This window comes from Ctenopharyngodon idella, chromosome 23 (genome assembly GCF_019924925.1).
Source record: "Ctenopharyngodon idella isolate HZGC_01 chromosome 23, HZGC01, whole genome shotgun sequence".
Classification (NCBI taxonomy): domain Eukaryota; kingdom Metazoa; phylum Chordata; class Actinopteri; order Cypriniformes; family Xenocyprididae; genus Ctenopharyngodon; species Ctenopharyngodon idella.
Genome location: NC_067242.1, coordinates 1,981,578 through 1,996,690, shown reverse-complemented (window position 1 = coordinate 1,996,690; position 15,113 = coordinate 1,981,578). Strand labels below are relative to the sequence as shown.

The 15,113-nt window shown below is 35.4% G+C and overlaps 1 protein-coding gene and 1 long non-coding RNA gene across 3 annotated transcripts in view; one reads left to right on the top strand and one right to left on the bottom strand.

The window, feature by feature from the left end:
* The window catches only part of LOC127505720 (uncharacterized), a 426,197-nt gene that overhangs the window by 349,224 nt on the left and 61,860 nt on the right, over nt 1–15,113 (bottom strand). The window lies entirely within an intron of this gene.
* The window catches only part of plod2 (procollagen-lysine, 2-oxoglutarate 5-dioxygenase 2), a 47,817-nt gene continuing 47,219 nt past the window's right edge, over nt 14,516–15,113 (top strand). For both annotated transcript variants that reach the window (XM_051881454.1, XM_051881453.1), the window contains exon 1: nt 14,516–14,889. In XM_051881454.1, the coding sequence (XP_051737414.1) occupies nt 14,793–14,889 (97 nt within the window). In that variant the 5' untranslated portion in view covers nt 14,516–14,792. The remainder of the gene's footprint in view (nt 14,890–15,113) is intronic.

The following is a 15,113-nucleotide window of genomic DNA, read 5'->3' as shown; positions in this document are numbered from 1 at the left end:
CTAGTTAGCGCGCCCGCCTCCCATGCTGGAGACGCCGGTTCGAATCCTGCTCGGAGCAGGAGGACGGTAACATATAAAGCAGCTCTGGAGAAAACAGTGATGTCATCATCCAGCTCAGTTCAGCTGTCATCCAATAGCGTCAGTCCAGTCAAGTCAATAGTATTGCTGAATATTAAGAAGAAGATAAAAGTGCTCCATTATCTTGCACTGAACATTTTGCTCAACAGCTGGCTTTCATTGAATGGAAAAGAGCAGCTTAAACATTTTGATATAAACCTGCTTTTGTGTTTCAGAGTAGAAAGAAGAAATTCATATAAAGACAGAAGGTAGTTTTTGGATGAACTATTCGTCTATGTCACTCCAGACAGGTAGTTTTACAATGTTACCTGTACGATTTGTTTGTGCTATAATGATATTTTATAGTCCATTTCACTTCCATGTATATTTAATCGTCCATGGGACACTGTGAGTTTATATTCATTTACAAGCACTGCTTACGGGGAGCAAAAATAGATTTTTGACTTGTTGGAATAATATTGTCTATTTTGGAAAGATTGTTGGGGGCTCAAATGTCAGAGTTGTAACAGTCTTGTTATTAAAAGGAAGAATTTTTAAGTCAATCAGATCAAACTTGCTTTAATGGCTCACTCAAAATACCAAGTTTGGACAGAGCCAAATCAATCTGCCAAGCAGGATGCTGACGTGAAGGTTTCCTCTCAGATGTCCCTGTGAACCATGGATGAAGCTTGGTTTGTGTGCTAAAGAGAAAAATAAAGTTTTATAATTGCTCAGGTAGCATTACAGGCCAGTGTTGCGATGCTTTACCACAAACCGCTATGAATAACAAAATATAAGATGACGGATTGAAGCAACTCTACGCCCTTTGAAGAGCCTGCCTTTTTTGTATTTACTTCTGACTAAAGGAGTTTTCCAAATAATATACTAAAAACTGTGCCAAGACCACTATGTCATCATGTGCAATGACCCAGATTTTATGATTTGAATATTTTTCTTTTTATAATTGAACGTTACAGTATCTAGACAAACCTTGTATGGCAGCTTTGAGAGCCATTTTGTGCTTTTTTGAAAGAAGACTCATGCTTTTTTGTGCTTTTTTTGAAAGAAGATTTCTGGACAAGGACTAATGTATACATACCCCTGATGCTGTACTGGACTCTCCTGTGATGGGAGAATGGTATAAATAAAGCATCCATCACTGAACTTGTCAAACCTTAAGAGCAGGGTTGTGTTGAAACAGCTAAATGTTTACTTAAGCTTCGATCGGTGTGAGGAGAACTTCTCTGGCTTGTATCTCCATTTTTGTGTAATGACAGTAAAAGAAATTGTTCTCTGTGCTCTCATCTAAAACCTGGAGAAACATCTTCTGTTTGTTCTGTAACAACTAACCTTTAAATCAAGCCCTAAATCAAAGTAAATTGATAAGACTGTTCTTTAGCCTCTAAGAAAAGTCTTTCTCTGTCTTTAAAATCTGGTCGAGAGGAATGTTCTTTCAGCACCAAAAGGATGTTGATCCAGGAACATGTCCTTCTAGCTAAATCTTGGTAAGCCACCCAAGACAATATATTTATGTAAGTGACAGTCAGGAGTCATTGTACTGAATTACAATTCTAAGCCAAAATAATACATTTTATTCCTTACAACTTCATTAAGTTTTTTTTTTTTTTTGTTTGTTCTCGATTTGAAAAGGTTTACTCCTTTTAAATACCTAAGTACTGAAAGTGATTTACTTTAGTAAATCTTTTAATTTAGTAAGTTTTACACAATACCCATACTTTAACATAGGTGTATAATTATTTAAAGTATAAAAATACCTGGTTGCATAAATGTACACACCCTTTTATAATGTGGCATGGTATTCTGTTTGGAATTAACAAATCACAATTCTTGCTGAAAAGTAATTATAATCATCCAGTCATCATTTAAGTGATGTTGATTAACCTTGAATAAAAGTAAGCTGTTTCTGTAAGATTTTCTTAGTTTCTTCTTGGTCACACCTTCTTACTGAAGCCATGGCCTGCAAAGAGATCTCAAAGGATGTGTTAGGATCTCAAGAATACAGGATATGGTTTTGCAATGGCCCACTCAGAGCCCAGACCTAAATACAATCAAGAAAACAAAACAAAGCAAAAATAAATAAATACAATTTTTTGAATGATTTGAAGAGGTTTGTACACAGGGGATCCCCCCACAATATGATCAATCTGGAGCATAAGTTTTGTAAAGTTGATAGACCCTTATTCATGAAGACTGTAAATGCTGTTGAAAACAAAAGGTTAACTTTTATCTTTTATTGTTTTTCCTTAAAAGTATTTATTTGATTGTTTGTTGGATTTTGTTGGTTTTAATATTGCATTCATGAGTTTGAGTGCCCATGTAATCATAGCATACATGGTTAACAGCCTAGGCTTGTTGTCCGCTATGGAGGGGCTACTCAAGCTTCAATTTGTATTTCACCACTAGGTGGCGCTGGTCCGAAACTTCTCAGATTCCTTCAGGGCATTGTGCTGATGACCAATACTGAGTTTCGTAATGATATGTTCATGCATTCGTAAAATACAGCATTTTCCTACAAAATTCAAAATGGCCAATATGGGAAAATTCATTCGACTTAGCATGGTGCCCCAAATCTAAGGAGATTTTATGATTTTTGGACAAACCGTTCAGAAGTTATAAGCAAAAATAGCCATTTTTCGTATCTCCAGACCAATAGGTGGTGCTGCTGTTGAAACGCAGCATGTAACCTCAGGTCATGCTTGTGATGACATGGACCAAGTTTGGCCTGAATACGATAAAGCATTGAGGAGATAGAGCCTTATGTCTTTTTTCGCAAGCGCTACGTAAAATTCGTTTGCACTTTTTTCGAAAACGGTTTGACAAATGAAGTTGAATTCCACAACTTTTTGGCAGCATGGTCTGAAGATGATCTGTTTCAATTTTTGTGAAAATCGGAGCAACGGCCTAGGAAGAGTTAGAAAAATTATGTTTTTCGGAAAATTCAAAATGGTGGGAAAATTTTCAATGACGGAAAAAATCGAATTTTTATGAATTTCTATGATCCCTACGTTTTTTTTGTAGGGTCTGCTCACACCCCACTAAGGGTTAGGTTAAGGAGTGGGGTTAGGGTGTTGGAGCTTCATGCTTACTTTTCTTTAATAACAATTGTACATTTTTGTATGAATCTGGAGCTGAGGTAGTGTGAATCCCCTGCTCTTCTGTAGGACTGTTCTGATATTTTAGTATCAGCTGGGAGAGTTGTCTATCGTGGAATTCATTTAATGAGAAAAGTGATGGATGTGTTATATTAATTTTCTCACGAGATCAGTTGGTCAGAGCTTAAATATCCATGTATTCATGGAGAAACTTTGTTGGTTCTAAAACAAATTTTCTGCCAAAACAGTCCCAATCCTTAACCACTACCCTTAAATTCAGTGGGAAATATTTTGATAAGCACTAACCCTTGTCCTATATCAGATCTGGTTTATAGGAATGCTGTTCCAAGACCAACAAGTCTGCTGATCCAGCAACATGTCCCACTTGGCGAAATCACAGTAAGCCGCCCAAGACAATGCAATTAAGTGGCCAAGAACATCATATTCTACATTATTAGGTCTATGATACAGTGAATGATAGGATCATCCTTTCAAAATTAATATAACTTAACAAACACATCCATCACCTCTCGCATTATATGAATTCCACGATAGACAGCTCTCCAAGCTGATACTAAAATACCAGAACACTCCTACAGTAGAGCAGGGGATTCACACTACCTCACCTCCAGATACAATGTACACTTTACCTTGATTTATAGGGTTCAACTGAAGTGCACATGTCAGAAAAGACAGAATTGAGTGCAAGTTGTTTTCAATCACCAGGCTAAATGACGGCTGTATATAAGGGATGTTTAGGAACGTGCTGGCATACTTGCAAACAAATAAATTATGTCACTGTTTACATATACAAACTTTAAGGACACCTAGAAGCAACATACTGTATGCAATTTCCTGTAAGTGTGTGAAGACCACACAGTCAAATGGAGGTCCTACAAACATCTGTGCAAACAAAGTTTGGAGATACAGTCTCCAGAGGGATGGGACATTGAGAACTGGCTCAGATACAGTGCAGCTGAATGAATCCACTGAAAACTGTGATGTTTAGGCATCCACTCCAGCTGAGTTATTATTCAGAGTTGGGAATGCTGTGGCAGGACTCTCCTCTTGGGTCTTGTCCACATGTGATGGGCTCCCCTGAGATTTTCTCAGATATACAGGGAACTGACCATATAAATCCTGCTTATAGTGCACATTCCTCGTAAGGCTTGTCCTCTCTTTTTCCTCCTGCAAATGGTGATGGTCAGGGTGTATAAATATATCCGAGCATCTTATTTCAGGCTGGCCTCTCTAATGATCACGTTTGGTATTACTCTAATGAGAGACTGCTCATGAAGCTCACCCTGTATAATTAAACTTAAAATGAAGAAGTCTCCCAAGAGGACAACTTAAGTTACCCAATGGAGCCCTTCCTTGGATCCACCTAAGTTCTCATTGCTTTATAAAAATCTCTTCAGTCAAACGTATGATGCCATTGTGACCATGTCTCGTATGGTCCATATGACTGTATTTATTCAGTGGAAGACAAAAGCAGATGTTTAGCAGAATGTTCATGCTGCTCTTTTCTGTAAAATGAAAGCATACAGTGACTAAATCACCATAAAAGCACCAAAGTAGTCCATACTTAAAAGGTTGTGCACTAATTCTAAGTCATCTCATGACATATGACAGCTTTGTGTAAGAAACAGACTGAAATGTAAATAACAGTTGTGGCGCGGGTTCATGGGTCGCGGGTTTGAGTCTCAGTACCAGCAGGATATGTAGGTCTTCCACTCACATTACCCACAATTGAGGTGCCTAACCCCCAATTGCTCCCCTGAGCAACAGCAAAAAAAAAAAAAAAAAAGAAAGAAAAAAGAAAATGGCTGCCCACTGCTCCAGGTGTGTGTTCATGGTGTGTGTGTGTGTGTGTGTGTGTGTGTGTGTGTGTGTGTGTGTGTGTGTTCAGTACTCACTGCTGTGTGCACTTGGATGTGTGAAATGCAGAGCACAAATTCCAAGTATGGGACACCATTTCAAGTCAATTTCATGTCAAGTCACTTTCACCTTTTTAATATTGACCACCATTTGAATATGCAGGAGTGCAAGTTCAATATGAGCAAATGCCAAGATTTTCAGTAGCAATAACAATACTAAATTTATAAATTAAATTTCAGTATTTTTCAGTATTTACAGTTTGCTTTATATATTTATTCTGGGCAAAGCATACAGTTAAAGTAAACTTCATAATTCAGCTGAACTGTGCACATGTAGACACTTTGTGTCTATCTAAGGGTCATCAATTAGAGATAGAAATGTACCTTTATATTATTAATAAAGCTTCATATTATGAGAAGGCTACTTTCTACGACTTTAATACCCTGTAGTCATGGCGAGATAGGTTCCTTAAATCTAAAAAACAAGAATCGAAAAAGAATCGAAAACAGAAGGAGAAATCGATTCTTGGAATCGACTCCAATCGATTCTAGAACCAGGAATTCGAATCGGGCTCAATTCCAAAAAATTAGGAATCGAACAGCCCTACATTCTTCAAAGTTTATGTGCAAACTGAATGGAATGTTTTCGGACAATTAAATGCATAATATTACCAATTCAATGAAAATTTATTTTAGATTAAATTTATATTAAATGTAATTAGTTGAATATTAGAGTACTTTTTGACCCACTTAAGTAGAACTTAAGTATATCTTTATATGTAATTTTATAATTACTTGTATTGTCTATAAAATATGGTCAAAGTGAACTGCCAAATGTACTGACAAACATATACTGTTAGATTGTTTGAGCAGTTGTTTGGGTGGCTCTCCAGTTAGGTGGCCTTAACTACTATGTACTTACATTTAAATGAATCATTTGATACAGTGCACTTATTGTGTACATACATGTTTTTAAATTGTACTTATATTTAAAAAATACCTGCATGTAATTACATCTATAATTGTTTTATGTAATTACATTTATAATTACACTGTTGACCCATCCCTTACACCTTAACCCACCCTTAAACCTACCCATACCACCAATCCTGTCCCTAACCTTACCCGTATTCCACCTCAAAAGCAGCAAAAGGGTTTTGCAATTCAATATGAACACAATAAGTACTTATTTTTTGATGTAAGTACATAGCAGTTAAGGCCACCTTATATAAAGTGGGACTGATTTCTCTAATACATAAAATAAGTAAGCTTGACCAGAGTTCTTGTGGGGAGAAGAATGTATTGAAGGTAGTGTAGCACAGTTCTTTAGCAGCGATGTTAACGTGTCAGCCTTCAAGAATCTGAGTCTGTGGGGCAGAACTTTATACCAGAGACTCAATACACAAGATCGAATACACAAGATCCATCTGGCCTACACCATTCAGTTCCTATGGGCCATTTAATTCACACCTATTGCATCTTGAAGCACTGTAACAATGTAAATGCATCTGACTCAGGCCACATCCACACAAAGCCAAAGCTTTCCCTATGCGATCTTCTTTATCCTCGTTCTAAAAAAAAATCCGTAAACATGGCGTTGTCTCAAGAAATATCTGCGTACACACAAAACCACTGAAACTGACTCAAAATGATGTAGTATACATGTCAAACCAGTATGTGGCGCTGTAATTCTGCCACAGAGATACACCTAAAACGGAGAAGACTTGGAGCATGCGCATAAACCTTGCGCGCTGTGTACAAAGTTTAGTAAACCTTAGAAATAAAGTTTATTTTAGTAAAGCTAATAGGCTTCAGCAGCATGAACACAAGCATGTCGTCCGCCATTGTTGTTGTTGCTGTTACGTGACGTGGCGGTGACTGACTAGAGTCGAGACGTGATGACATTGTTTCACAAAAATTATCTGATTGGCTGTACACACGAAAACGCAAGGGTGTTGTTTTTAGATTTATCCACTCTGGGACCCGGTTTCAAAAAAATAGCGGTTTCCCAAAACGATAGAAAATCTTTATGTATGCAGTTAAATGCGTCTCCGTGTGGACGGGCTCTAAAGTTAACACTGTATGATAAACTAATGTAATTTACATTGAAACTTGCATGTTATGTATCTAAAATATATTTGTGATTACAAATTTGTAATGAAGAAGTTGTAATTAAGTACATTTAAAATATATTAACTAAATGTAATATCGAATAACACTATTATAAAATTATAAAGTACTTGACGTGCTTTAGTATGTAAGTCAACGCATCAAAATAAGTGTATTTCTTTAAAGCATGACAAAAGATAATTGAAACAAATACTTAATTTGACATTATTTCAAAGTGCACTTAAGTGTGTTAAGAAATGAAACAGATATGAAAGTCTTTTTTAAGCAGACTTAAGTGGCCTTTTATTTCATTGTTATAATATTATCTGCAAGTACAGTTTTTCACAAGGGTAGGTCTTTTAATGCGAATTAACTTCCCTGCTTGTGTGGCACATAGACTCCATACCCTATATTGTGTTTTTTCTGAAATATCCAACACTGTTATCTGCCTGTCTTCAATGTTGGAAATGGCGCCATTGCGGATGCATAGATTGCCACCCATATGAATGATGGGTTCTTAAGGCTGGTTATAGTGCAGGATGAGAAATGTGTTTCCCTGGAGGTCAAGTTCTCTTTATGATTTTGGCTGAAGTGTGGGATTTCCCATCTTAACTTCACTCAAACCAGTACACAGATGTGGAAATGAGGTGGTCAGACTGAGAGCGACTGGTCTATCAAGAGGCACTGCATGGTCTTCTGTCGTTGCCAGTTTGTAATTAACGCAAAGTGGCAGGATCAAAGGCATATATTTGAAACAAAAAAGCTATTATTGGAAATAATTATAGCAAAGGAATCATCAGGTCCATGAGATCATGGCGTCTTGGATGGGTGACTCATCATCGTAATCGACAAACCATTTGCCAGGCCTGCCAGTACCGCAAAAAAACACATATATGTATTTCTTTTTGCCTCGCTTGGGGAAAAAAACTAGGTGGGCTAAAGCTTTTAGATTGTCTTACTGTGTGGTTGAAGACAAAAGGTCGCAACGTCTGTTAAAATGTTTAGTCCTGATTCACTATTGGCCTGACTCTGTCATCAACATCAAACCTCACTGTACTTGACATTTTCAATGAATGGAAATATAGATGGAGATTCATGACTGCCTTTATTGCCTGCAGACACTTAGATTAACTTCATTGGCCTTTTTTTCTGCCTGGAATAGACACCATACCTTTGCCAGTAAGAACAAAAAATAAGGTGAATCTCACATTTCACCCCAAAAATAGGAAATGTAGAAAGGAGGAAAACAGCTTCTTACTCATACAGAATTATCTTTTTTGAAAATCTAAAATAGCAGAAAGTTTCCAGTGACGGGTAGGTTTAGCGGTAGGGTTAGTGTAAGTGGATAGAATACAGTTTTTATAGTATAAAACCATTACGCATTAAAAACATACTTATGCTATGTTCAGAATGCAGGCAAATCAGATTTTTTTTCTAAAATCAGATCTTTTCAGGCAGACTGTCCTCACTATTAACTGCAAGTGATCAAATAAGATTTGTGTGTCCAGACATAACCAACTTATCTGCATGGGTTGCTTTGGTAATGACATAGGTGTACCCACGTATATGACGAGGCTTTCAAAATGGATGCAGGTAAAATGGAGGTGCTTCTTCTCGCTCCGCCTGTCGAGTCACTGAGTTTTTCCCGGTGCAACGGAGGAGACTGTCACCACTTTTGTCATTATCGTTGAGTTGTGGTAAGAGTGACGTAAAAGACCATTTGAAACCGGAGTGTCCACACTGTAAAAATCTGATTGGAATCACATTTCAAACCATTTTTTTTTTTTTTCTCACAAATTGCAAAAAATTGCAGTCTGAACATTAGCCTTATAGTAACACTTTTCAATAAGGTCTCATTTGTTAACATTAGTTGATGCATTAGCTAACATAAAGACTCAATATGTATTTTTAAAGCATTTATTAATCTTAGTTTACGTTAGTAAAAATCTAAGTGTTTCCATGTTAGTTCATAGTTCATTAAATGGTTAGTTCACCCAAAAATGAAAATAATGTCATTAATTACTCACCTGTAAGACCTTTGTTCATCTTCAGAACACAAATTAGGATATTTTTGATAAAATCCGATGGCTCATTGAGGCCTCCATTGTCAGTAAGACAATTAACACTTTCAATGCCCAGAAAGCTACTAAAGACATATTTAAAACAGTTCATGTGAGTACAGTGGTCCAACCTTAATATTATAAAGCGGCAAAAATACTTTTTTGTGTGCCAAAAATAACAAAATAGCGACTTTATTCAACAATATCTAGTGATGGACGATTTCAAAACACTGCTTCATGAAGCTTCAAAGCTTCACAAATCTTTTGTTTTGAAAATCAGTGGTTCAGGGCGCCAAAATCACATGATTTCAGTAAACGAGGCTTCGTCACATCATAAGTGTTTTGAAACTTCAATAGTTCACGTGACTTTGGCAGTTTGATACGCGCTCTGAACCGCTGATTCAAAACAAGATTTGTAAAGCTTCGAAGCTTCATGAAGCAGTGTTTTGAAATCGCCCATCACTAGATATTGTGGAATAAAGTCGCTATTTTGTTTTTTTGGCACACAAAAAGTATTCTCGTCGCTTTATAATATTAAGGTTGAACCACTGTACTCACATGAACTGTTTTAAATATGTTTTTAGTAGCTTTCTGGGCATTGAAAGTGTTAATTATCTTGCTGTCAATGGAGGCCTCACTGAGCCATCAGATTTTATCAAAAATATCTTAATTTGCGTTCTGAAGATGAGCGAAGGTCTTACGGGTGTAGAACAACATGAGGGTGACGAATTATTGACAGAATTTTCATTTTTGGGTGAACTAACACTTTAACAAATGTTAACAAATACAACTTTGGAATTTATTATATTTGTAAATGTTGGAATTACCGTTGATTAGATTAATAAATTATGCAGAAGTATTGTTCATTTTTAGTTCACGTTCACTTATATGAAAGGTTTATGTGGAAGTGTTATCAAATACTTAAAAGGCAGTACAACAAATACCATGATGTAAAAATGTTACAAATTTAATTAAATTATTTTTTTTTTTACTCACTATACTGATGGGAATTGGTCAGGACTTATCGTCTACTTATTAAATGGGTAACACTTTATTTTACAGTGGCATAGTTACATGTTACTACATGTATTAACTATAGTTATAACAGTAAATTATGCATAATTACAAGTAACTAACCCTAAACCAAACCCTAACCCTAACTGTAACTCTATAGTAAGTACATGTAGTTAATTAATAGTACTCAGTACTTATTTGAGTAATTACAATGTAACTACAGTACTGTAAAATAAAGTGTAACCTTAAAATGTACTTGTTTAATGAAGAAAAAACATATTTGTTTTCTTTAAGCAAAATATTATTCTTAAACTATTAATTATACACTCTTTTCATTTTGGGTTGAAATATGAAGTGTGGTTTTGTGAGATTTACCCTTTAACTACAATAGTAAATTGAGTACATTTTAATTGACATATTTTAGAGAACATCATAATGTTGTTTTTCAGATTTTTCTGAATCTCTAGCAGCCTCTATGAACCAAGATATGCATTAGCTTCACTTCACTTTAAAGCTATAACGATGTAAAAGCAATCTCATACGGTTAACCACCCACACAAAATGCGTACATCCATGCTCACATCTATATTGTTTCTCAATGAATAACCAAGACCAGATGTAGCAAATGTGTTTCTCACTGTATAATACAGAAGTGATTTCAGCTGTTCATGCTTTAGTAGTGGCCCCCGCTTCACGTCCAAACAAACCCTCTGTCTCACAAAGCTGTGAAATGTCATGGGATGTACATTATCGAGAGTACTTCTGCATTTATTTATCATTATCTGTGAAACATTTTCCATCTGCAGTGACAAAGACTGCGACAAAAGAGAACCGTGAACCTTTGATGAACTCGTGTTTTGAGTATTTGTATAGCTCACTGCTACATGCATGAGTGAAACTGAATCCTGTAAAAAGGAGTGACTGAGAATACATTGGCCTCAGTGATATCAATCAGTGGCTATTAAGAATGTTGGACGTGAACCAGATTAGCTCATTATAACACTGTGTGCAACAACACCATATGTCTGAGAGCTTGAGACCACAATAAAATGCATAAATGGCATGATCAAGATCCAACTCTGCCATATAGTTTTTGTTTGGCACAGAGGATCTTTCTTTTCAATGTACCGCAGTGTCATTGTGGTATAGCAATGGAGCTCAATTTATATGCCTGCAGGGAAAATTATACAATATTTAGTACAGCAGTAATCAAGTGGTCAGTGAATGTATGTGGGCAGCCTCAGCATATTTGTTTTCCATGTGGGGGATTTCTTTTGTTTTAATGCTGAGCTAAATTTCTTTACAACATCATTCAGTACTGTATGTTTATGAAGCTATTTCCTTATGGGGGCCATTGCCTGGTTCCCACAATGCAGCCAATTTTTGATTTTGGTAACACTTTACAATAAGGTCCCAATAGTTACCATTAGCCAATGCAATAAATAACATTAAACAATACATTTGTTACAGTATTTATTCATATTTATTAGCATTAGAGGTAACACTTCAGTATAGGGAACATGTATTCACTATTAACTACAACTTTTGCCACAATTAACTCCTAATTTACTGGTTATTAATAGTTAGTAAGGTTGTTAAATTTAGGTATTGGTAGGATTAAGGGATTCAGAATATGATCATGCAGAATAAGGCATTAATATGTGCTTTATAAGTACTAATAAACAGCCAATATACTAGTAATATGCATGCTAATAAGCAACTAATTAAAAGTGAGAATTGAGCCCTAAAATAAAGTGTTACCGTGTTAGTTAACTGTTCATTGTTAACAGATACAATTTGTAATAATGTATTAGTAAATGTTGAAATTAACATCAACTGACATTAATAAATGCTTTATAACTATTTTTCCATTCCAACTAATATTAACAAATGGAACCTTACTGTTAAGTTTTACCATACTTTTTTTCTTTATTCCCATTGCGGTAACACTTTATAAACTATTAACTACGACTTTTCCCTTGAAAAAAAATCCTAATTTACTGCTTATTAATAGTTAGTAAGGTAGTTGTTAAGTTCAGGTATTGTGTAGGATTAAGGAATGTAGAAAAAGGTCAGGCAGAAAAAGACATTAATATGTGCTTTATAAGTACTAATAAACAGCCAATATACTAGTAATATGCATGCTAATAAGCAACTAATTAAAAGTGAGAATTGAGCCCTAAAATAAAGTGTTACCGTGTTAGTTAACTGTTCATTGTTAACAGATACAATTTGTAATAATGTATTAGTAAATGTTGAAATTAACATCAACTGACATTAATAAATGCTTTATAACTATTTTTCCATTCCAACTAATATTAACAAATGGAACCTTACTGTTAAGTTTTACCATACTTTTTTTTCTTTATTCCCATTGCGGTGACACTTTATAAACTATTAACTATGACTTTTCCCTTGAAAAAAATCCTAATTTACTGCTTATTAATAGTTAGTAAGGTAGTTGTTAAGTTCAGGTATTGTGTAGGATTAAGGAATGTAGAAAAAGGTCAGGCAGAAAAAGACATTAATATGTGCTTAATAATCACTAATAAATAGCCAATATTCTATTAATATGCATGATAATAAGGAACTAGTTAAAATAAACCTAAAATATACTTTAGAAGTAAAAATAAGACAGTGTTTATTGTCTTTTTTTAAAACTTTTTTCTTTCAGCGAACATCCTCAAAAGAATGTTCTGCAGGCAGTGTCAGTAATTTTATCTTCATAAAATGGCATCAGAAGATAATACTGTACCACACTCTAAAAAATAAAGGTTCATAAATGGGGTTTTTGATGCAATGCCATTGAAGAACCATTTTGGGTTCCTCAAAGAACAGTTCTTAAAAGAACCAACATTTTAATAATCAGAAGAACCACTGGTAACACTTTATTTTACAGTATCCTTGTTATACATTACATGTAGTTACTGTAGTAATAACTATAAATCATGCATAATTACATGCATCTAACCCTAAACCAAACCCTAACCCTATAGTAAGTACATGTAGATAATTATTATTACTCAACTATAATTACACTGTAACATGGACATCTTAAAAAAGAGGGTTACACTTTATTTTAAGGTGTCTTTGTTACACTGTAATTATACATTTAACTACTCAGTAATATTAAGTAACTACTTGTACTTACTACAGGGTTAGAATTAGGGTTTGGTTTGGTTTAGAGTTAGTTGCATGTAATTATGCATAATTTATAGTTATTTTTTATAGTAACTGTATGTAACATATGTAACAATGACACTGTATGTAAAATAAAGTGTTACCCAAAAAAGGGTAACTGAACTGTTTTCCACTTTAAAGAAACTTCTGTGCATTGGAAAAGATGCATGGATGTTAAGGGTTCTTGTACGTTAGCACAAAAGAAAGGAAAGGAGAAGAAAAAAAGAAAAAAGAGAAAGCATGTCTACTAATAGTACCGTAGTATGTTTTTTTTTTTTTTTTTTGGTCATAGTTGGGGACTTTATATATAGGTCTACTTAAAGTTTTTATATTGAGCCACTAATATTTTCTATCCACTACCATCAACTGTATCCCTCAAACATTTTATATTTCCATTAAAGCATAATTTAGTATGTTTATAAGCCATTTTCCTCATGAGGGCTGTTGACAGCTCCCCATAATGAAGGTGATTTCAGGTTTTATGGTCATTGTGGGGTCGTTTGGTGCTCACAATGTATGGCAAACCCGGCCCAACCCCCTACACACATACATTTGCTTTTATATGATGATGAGGACCTCCAGTTTACTTACTGGTAGATCAAGCTAACTATAAATCCTATAGACTAACCCTAACCCAAGCTTTTAGCATTTGAAAAGGGACATTATTTAGTTCCTTTATTTAACAAGATTTTTAGGTTTTACTCACTTATCTTTGCTTTGTTCAACTTATTTTCATCCATTCAGTTTATTTCTCATGCACTCTGTAAGAAAAGTCATTATTTTATTCTAACATCATTTGTTGCATCTATTTAACCTGTCACAATGCTTTCTATTTTGTAATTTCTTTACATTTTCAAAATTTTAGCTCGGTTTTCTTCATCTAAAGTAGTCAAAAAGTGCAATGAACTTAATAGAGGATTGACATTTTACTTTAAAACTAAAATAATTATAATAATAATGAAGCAGCAAGTTTTCACTTTTAGTGTGCTACTCTTTTTATTACTATTTTATTTTTTACAGTGAAAGCAGCGTGTGACTCTGGGTGTGAAATAGGGAGGTGCAGGGGGCATTATTTGAGCTCGTGTTTGAGGACTCAGGAGGAGGGGTGCTCAAACACAGCTGTACTTGTTCAATCACACGCGCTCCTGACTGTCACCCTGTCTGGGGAACATCGAGGGCACCACCACAGTCTGCTCGTTCTTCAGGGACTAACGTTTATTGCTACTGATTTCCACTTGAAATGACTTTACTTAGGTGATCTACGAGAAATGTTTTATTACTGACCCCGGGACTTCTCGGACACACCGCGCGCTGACCAGCAGAGCCACACAAAAACTTCGCAAACTTGCTCGTTCACACTGTCTCTGAGGACTGAAGCGACGATGGAGCATCATCGGTGCTTCTGCGCGTTCATTTTGGTGCTGATGTCCTGTGTTCATTATTCCCTGAGCATGGAGAGAAATAAGGATATTCCAACAGGTAAGAGAGCCCGTTATATTGGGACCGCGCGCTCTGCTGCGTCATTGACACTGAATGCGACGCGACGCGACTAGAACGCTCGCGTTAAAAGCTGCCTCTAAAAATTATGATCTGAACAAATAACTAATGTGATGGTAACACTTAGTTATTAACGATAACCTTCTTAAATCATTAACTAGTCAATAGATAATGCCCCAAATATGGATCACCTGATTATAAATGAA